At 48.4% G+C, this 7,437-nt stretch overlaps 1 protein-coding gene across 1 annotated transcript; it reads left to right on the forward strand.

Moving 5' to 3' along the window:
- The first annotated feature begins 503 nt into the window (after positions 1–503).
- FSCN3 (fascin actin-bundling protein 3) lies at positions 504–5,915 on the forward strand. Its single transcript, XM_065938544.1, has 6 exons — positions 504–647; positions 1,676–2,372; positions 2,708–2,826; positions 4,410–4,569; positions 5,212–5,382; positions 5,710–5,915. The coding sequence occupies exons 1-6, from the start codon at positions 504–506 to the stop codon at positions 5,913–5,915; spliced, it is 1,497 nt and encodes a 498-aa protein (XP_065794616.1).
- Positions 5,916–7,437: the final 1,522 nt, after the last annotated feature.

Below are 7,437 nucleotides of genomic sequence, written 5' to 3' on the forward strand. Positions count from 1 at the left end.
AGATTTTTCTTGGATATCTTGAATTCTGAACATACTTGAGCCCCAAGGGAGCCAGGCAGAATCCACTTCCTAGAAAGGAAAGAGGTTGATTTCTATCCTGTGATTAAAATGAGGCACACAAGTGAAGAGGGGAGAGACTTGCCTGAAATCACACGTGGTCGTTGGCCCAGGCTGAGTTCTGATTCCCGGACTGAGCTACCTTGATGCCTGGATGAATGCAGGGAGGCGAGTGCCAGAGGCTCTGGACCCACTTCCTCTGGATTGATGCTGCTGGGTCAGTGCCCTTTCCCCTCTATGGTGGGACAAGGGGCAGCCCCCACAGTCACAATGCTCCCGGGTCACAGAGGTGCTGGGCCCTGGGCCAGCCTCTGCCTGAGAAGTTCACTCTGGGAACATCTTCCGGTGGGTACTAAGGGCCTGATTCCAGGCCCTATGGCCTGTGGAACCTCACCACTGGGGGGAAGGCTGGGCCCGACTGTGTCATCACCTGTGGGGCTGGCCCCATGGAGGAGGTGGAGTGGACGCCAAGACAACCCAGGGCCGAGGACCTAAGGGTTGGGCTCATCAGCTGGGCAGGATCCTACCTCACTTATGAACCATATAAGAATACGGTCACGGCTACGGCAAAGGGCCTGGGCCGGAGACAGGTAACAGAGCAAACCTGCGCTGGAACCCTTTTTCCTGGTAGCCAAGCTGTGGGTGTGTGTGTCTGTGTGTGTGCACACGTGGATATATTTTCAACCTAATCACTTTTCTAGCCTCTGCCACTGTGAGGGCAAGCCTAGCTTTTGCTCACAGGCCTCCATTTCTCCATCTCCCTGTCTCTAAGCCTGTCCCACGTGGTGAAGCCTCAGTCCTGACTTTGCTACCTTGTCTTGCTGTCTGTTCCCCATCCTCTATCCCAGCACAGAAGAGTTGTGTTATCACCAAAAGGAGAGGAGGAGAGCCCAAGCTAGAAGGCAGGATTGTAGGCATCCGGGGAGGTTGCACCAGTAGAGTTACTGCAAGTTCTACATCTTGGTTGTAATTTGAGAATGGGGTACTCTAGAAGCCACTGGAGAGTTGGGCCTCATTTTAGAGAGTGCTGTAGGCACCTCTGGGATGGTGCTAGAGAGAGAGGTAGTAACAAGTTCCTCTTGCTTGTAACAAAGCTGATCACAGCTGAAACAGCCAATTGCATCTTGACTGTCTGTGCTTCCATCCTCATCCCCGGAACCCGTGGCCTGCCTGTCAGAGGTCTTGCTTTATTCCTGCTGTGTTGGAGAAGTGGTTCTCGTGGGTGGATGTGTTGGCTGATTGTGCTGTCCAGGGGAAATAGTGAGAAAAGACAGAAGAAAGACTTAACCCAAAGCTTTTATTGGAAAATTAGGTACTTAAGGAAGTGATCAAGAAAGAGAGAGGGAGTTTTACCTTCCATTCCCTGGAGGAAGTGGGTACCTACCGTGTCTCTTGGGATCTTGAGAAGCCCTGTGGCTCCAGTGGTGGAAGCGCCCTGAGATCTTTTGATTACCACTGGACGAGAGAGTAGAAGAGAGGACAGTTAGGAGGCCTGTGTGGAGGGAAGGTGGTTGATTTCAGTGAAGGTCCTGGAGCGATGCCAGGGATGATGGATAGAGGGCTCCTCAGTCTAGCCTCTTTGCAGGACTAATTTCCCTCCTCCTCCCGATGCCTCCAGACCTGGGAGATCCTAGTGAGCAATCAGCATGACACACAGGCTGTGGTACGACTAAGAAGCTTGCAGGGTCTCTACCTTCTGTGTGAGGCAGACGGTTCTCTGTGCTACGGGCGGCCAAGGACAAGCCATCATGGGTGCTTCCTCATCCGTTTCCACCGCAACGGTCAATGGACCCTCCAGTGCATCATCAGTGGCCGCTACCTGGAATCCGATGGCGAGGATGTTTTCTGTACTTCCCGGGTCCTCTCAGCTTACCACATGTGGACCCCCCGGCCAGCCCTGCACGTCCATGTGATCCTCTTCAGCCCCCTCAACCACTGCTATGCCCGGGCTGACCCTACCATGGGCCGAGTCTGGGTCGATGCACCAATTCCCTGTCTGGAGGAATGCGGCTTCCTGTTGCACTTCCAAGATGGATGCTACCACCTGGAGACCTCTGCACACACCTTCTTGTCCCACTTAGACCGGCTGGTCTCCCAACCCTCCACACAGACAGCTTTTCATATGCAAGTGCGTCCTGGGGGGCTCGTGGCGCTGAGCGATGGGGAGGGAGGCATGCTGTATCCACAGGGCACACGCCTGCTCCTGAGTCTGGGCTCCAATCCCCATGGAGGCGAGGAGTGGTTCATCCTACAGCGCTGCCCAACGTGGGTCAGCCTCATGTCCAAGACTCGGAAGTTCCTCTCTGTCGTCTATGGCAAGTGCTGGGTCTAACACAGCCACAGAGGGTGGGAGGGTTGGTTGCTTAAAAGAGGAAAATGTGTTTGGGATCAGAGAGGATTTTTTAACCTGGTGATTAAGGAAGATCCTGAGGTCCCCAGAGGATCTCTGATGCCATGGAGATGGGCTTTAAAGTAGGGTCACAGACTTGCGAGAGAAGTGGCCTGGGTCTTCTCCAGGCTACTACGGGCCAAGATGAGAAAGGCTGAGGAGGGAAAGCAGAGGGAATGCCAGTCATTCAGTGTGGAGGAGGGGCTGAGACTGAGACTGAGGCCAGACTCAGGCTTCTTCTGACATCTTCTTCCTCTGTAGACGTGGAGGTGTGTGCTGCCTCTGAGCACATAAGCCCAATGTCATTGTTCCAGTTTGAATGTGACAATGAGACCCCCACCCTGCAGCTTCGTTCAGCCAATGGCTGCTACCTAGCCCAGGTGAGACTTTGACTTTCTGGACAAGAGAACCCTTAAGCCCTGAAATCTCCCTCCCTAAACTCGCTTTTTCCCTCTTCAGGGAAGATGATCTGATGATGAGATGCAGTGTGGAGGCCCTTATCAATAAACTCTCGTTTTCATCCAGTGGGCACACTTTCATCCAATCAGGTCTCTTTTAAAAAAAGAACATTTAAAAACACTTTATTGAGGCATGACTTACACATAATAAAATGCTCACATTTTAAGTGTACGATTCAACAAGTTTTGACAAATGTATACAATGATGCTGCAACCATGTCACAAGTTAGAAAATATTTCTGTCATCACAGAAATTCCCCTCTGGCCTTCCTCAGTACCACCAAAATGCATTCTGTCACTATAGATTAGATATGCTTTCTCTTGAATTTCATATAAATGGAATCATACAGTATTACAGTATATATGCTTCTTTCACTCAGGATAATGTTTTTGAAATTTGTCCATTATGTCACATGTATCAGTAGTTTGTTCCTTTTTACTGATGGATTGTATTCCATAACACTACTTACAAACACAAACATAATTTGCTTATGCCTTCACTTATTGATGAATACTTGAATTGTTTCCAGTTTGGGCCATTGTAAACAAAGTTACTATGGACATTCTTGTACAAGCCTTTTTGTGGACCTGTGCTTTAGGCAAATAGGTAGGAGTGGAATTATTGGGTCATATGATAAATGTGTATTTAACTTCTTAAGAAAATTTCAAGCAATTTTCTAAAGTCATTGTACTGCTTTATGTTCTCACTAATAATGTATGAGAGTTCTAATTGCTCCATCTCACCAACACTAGGTCTTATCTGTCTTTTTAATTTTAGCCACTCTAAAATTAATTGTGTAACGCCTATTTTATTGTGGCTTTAATTTGGATTTCCCTTATATTAATAAATCTATGAGCCTATTGGTCATTTATAGATCTTCTCTGTGAGGTGTCTGATCAACTCTTTTGCCTGTTTGTTATTATGTTGTTTGTCTTTTTATTGAGTTGTCAGAGTTTTGGTGTGTTCCAAAATAAAGTCCTTTGTCAGATTTATACATTGTAAACATTTTCTCACAGTCTATGACTGATCTTTTCATATGATTAATAGTGTGTTTCAAGCACCAAGTTTTTAATTTTGATGAAGTCCAATTTCTCCATTTTATAAGTGGTTAGCGCTTTTTTTTTTTTTTTTTTTTTAGGTAGGAAATCCTTGCCTACCTCAAAGTTGCAAAGAAGTTCTGTGTTTTTTTCTAGATGTTTTATAGGTTGACTTTCACTTTTATGTCTATGCTCCACTTTGAAATGATTTTGGAGCCTAGGCCAAAGTTCATTTCTCTCCATATGGGACACAGCACGGACTGGAGAAGTGGGAGAGATGAACTCACAACATGTTTTCCAAAAAACATCTGAAGGCATAAGCATACCCTGAGAGAATTAAAAAAAAAAAAAAAAAAAAGAGCTAGAGGGTGGAATATGGGAAGGAGACTCTAAGAATAAAAATAACAAGAAAAAAGCTGACACTCTGAGTCCTTGCTTCCCTTCTCTGTTCCCAACGTTCTCCTCAGAGGCGCCATAGGGCAGTGATGGCTGATGGGCACCCAATGGAATGTGAAACCTTCTTTCGTATACACTGGAATTGTGGCAGGGTCCTCCTACAGTCCCCCAATGGACGCTTCCTGTGCATCGCAGCCAATGGCCTGTTGATGTCCAGTGCCACCATTCCAGGTAAGCGAAGTAGCCCCTGCCAGTTTATTCCAAGTCAGAGTCACTTTCAGAGGGAGCTTGGTAGAAGCTATGGTAGAAAGTTACAGTTGTGGTAGAAAGACCACCACGGCTGGGGGCAGAAGATTCGGGTCTGTATTACCTGCTGCATCACCAACTCAGTGGACATGAATTTGAGCAAACTCCGGGAGACAGTGAAGGACCGTGGAACCTGGTGTGCTGCAGTCCACGGGGTCGCAGAGTCGGATACCACTTAGCAACTGAACAAAAACAACAACCTGCTGAGTCACTGACTTGTCATCATCACTTGGGGAACCCCCTTATCTGAGGTTCAGTTTCATTGTCTCTATCATCAGTGGAGGGGATAGCCAACCTGTCTGCCTCAGAGGTTTATCATGAAGATTAGATAGATTCACTCATCTCAAAAGAAGGAAGAGTATTAAAATTTCTTAGCCTCCATGCTAGAATGAGTGCTTTCATAAACATTTCACGAGAACCTAGCATGAGACCTGGCACATGATAGCTGTTCACTAAATATCAGGATATTGATGATACCCTTTTGCCATCAGGTCCCGTCTCCCTGCTTCCATCTGGGAAAGCATCTAGAGACAGCCCATCCAAATAACTTCTTCCTGTTTCTATCAGGCCCAAATGAGGAATTTGGGATTCGATTAGCCAACCGCCCCTTCCTCGCCTTGCGGGGTCGGTATGGGTATGTGGGTACCTCATCAGAACATGACCTCCTGCAGTGCAATATGGATCAACCAGACTGCATTCACCTGCTGCCCTGCCGCCAGGGCATCTACCACTTCCAAGGTGAGTAGATCCACTTCCTCACCCCTGGCTTCACGATCTAGCCCAGTCTTAACCTCAACTAAGACTTCAGGAACTGCCACTCAGGGCCCACTTTTCATAGGAGAAAAAACAGAGTTTCTGTTCCCTCTTACACTTCAAGGCTCCTGGAGTGGGCTGACAGAACAGAACAGTGGCCTCCTATATTCCCAGAGAGGGACCTGCCAAGACAGGCAGGGCGGGGCAGTCTGGGAGGGATGATGGGCCTCCCGGGAGCCCCTTCGGAGGCTGTACTAAGAGAGACCCCCCCAACTCCAGAATGGCCCACCAATCTGAGCTCTTCCTCCCCAGCACAGGGTGGATCCTTCTGGTCAATAACATCCTTTGGCACCTTTCGGCCGTGGGGAAAGTTCGCCCTCAACTTCTGTATCGAGCTTCAGGGCAGCAACTTGCTCACGGTGCTGGCACCCAATGGCTTCTACATGCGATCCGACCGAAGTGGTACCCTGTTGGCAGACAGCGAAGACATTACCAAAGAGTGTATTTGGGAATTTTAGGTAAGGACCCAGGGGTCTGGGAGCAGGAGCTGATGAGGAGCAGCAGAAGGGAGGAGGGTGCGGAGGCATGTGAAAGCAAGACCAATATGCATCCCAGGCTGGCATCTGTCCCATGGCTGGATCCACTCCAGACCTTTATCCAAATCCAGGCCTTTTCTCATGGGGCTTCTAGACCTAGACTTGCTGGAGAGAGGAGGAGTCAGATCTAGGTTTCTCACTATTACGTCACACTGACTCTTGTGCTTGCAAGTCAGACTGCAGGGGACAAGATGAGGTGGTACTTGTGTATCTGTCTCTCTTCCTTAAGAGGCAGAGTTTTTCCCCCTCTGTAGGGAAGACTGGTAACTTTAAGGGGTATCCTTTCCATCCTAGGTACTTTCTACCCCTATACCTCAGATCCTTGAGGGGTACTAATGGCACCCAGATTAATCTGCAGCCTGATCCTTCTCCTGAAGTCTAACCTCATCTCTTTCCAACTTTCTGATTGATAGTTGACTTGACTTCATCCTGCCGGTCTCCTCCAAATGAGCCTCCTCACCCTCCCCTACAAAGGGTGACCCTTCCTGCCCTCCCCATGGCCATGGAGGGCACCACCATCCTCTCAAACACTCAGGCTCAAGACCCAGCGCCAACTCTGCTTCCTCCCTTGTGTTCCCTTCACCAAACCCTGAAAACTCCAGTATTTCCTTGGCAGAGCCTCTTGAGTGCTTCAGTTCAGTTCAGTTCAGTCGCTCAGTCATGTCCCACTCTTTGCGACCCCATGGACCGCAGCATGCCAGGCCTCCCTGTGCATCACCACCTCCCAGAGTTTACCCAAACTCATGTCCATTGAGTCGGTGATGCCATCCAACAAATTCATCCTCTGTTGTCCCCTTCTCCTCCTGCCCCCAATCCCTCCCAGCGTCAGGGTCTTTTCAAATGAGTCAGCTCTTCACATCAGGTGGTCAAAGTATTGGGGTTTCAGCTTCAACATCAGTCCTTCCAATTGACACCCAGGACTGATCTCCTTTAGGATGGACTGGTTGGATCTCCTTGCAGTTCAAGGGACTCTCAAGAGTCTTCTCCAACACCACAGTTCAAAAGCATCCATTCTTTGGTTCTCAGCTTTCTTTATAGTCCAACTCTCACATTCATACATGACCACTGGAAAAACCATAGCCTTGACCAGTCGAACGTTTGTTGGCAAAGTAATGTCTCTGCTTTTTAATGTGCTGTCTAAGTTGGTCCTAGCTTGCTCCATAGTAATTACCATAATTACTGTCACAATTGTATGACAGGCTTTCCACCAAGAGCCCGCAGTGCAACAAGGGCTCCCCAGCCACCAGGCCCATCCCCACCTGATCTCTTCTCCACCATAAGTCCACTTTTCTAAGATGCTGCCTCCATTCCATCTTTCCCTGCTCATAACTCTTAGTCCTGTCCCTTCACAATCATCCTCTCTCCATCCAAGCCAGGAGGATGTTGTGGAAAGAGATTCAGTTTTGATATTATATAGACCTGGAACCAAAACTAGCAAGGCATA

The sequence above is a fragment of the Muntiacus reevesi genome, chromosome 6 (genome assembly GCF_963930625.1).
Source record: "Muntiacus reevesi chromosome 6, mMunRee1.1, whole genome shotgun sequence".
NCBI classification, from domain to species: domain Eukaryota; kingdom Metazoa; phylum Chordata; class Mammalia; order Artiodactyla; family Cervidae; genus Muntiacus; species Muntiacus reevesi.

Coding starts and splice junctions, on each gene's coding strand:
- FSCN3 (XM_065938544.1), top strand. CDS start 504: ATGGAGGAGGTGGAGTGGACGCCAAGACAACCCAGGGCCGAGGACCTA. Junction 648..1,675: donor AGGGCCTGGGCCGGAGACAG/GTAACAGAGCAA, acceptor CGATGCCTCCAG/ACCTGGGAGATCCTAGTGAG. Junction 4,570..5,211: donor GTCCAGTGCCACCATTCCAG/GTAAGCGAAGTA, acceptor TGTTTCTATCAG/GCCCAAATGAGGAATTTGGG.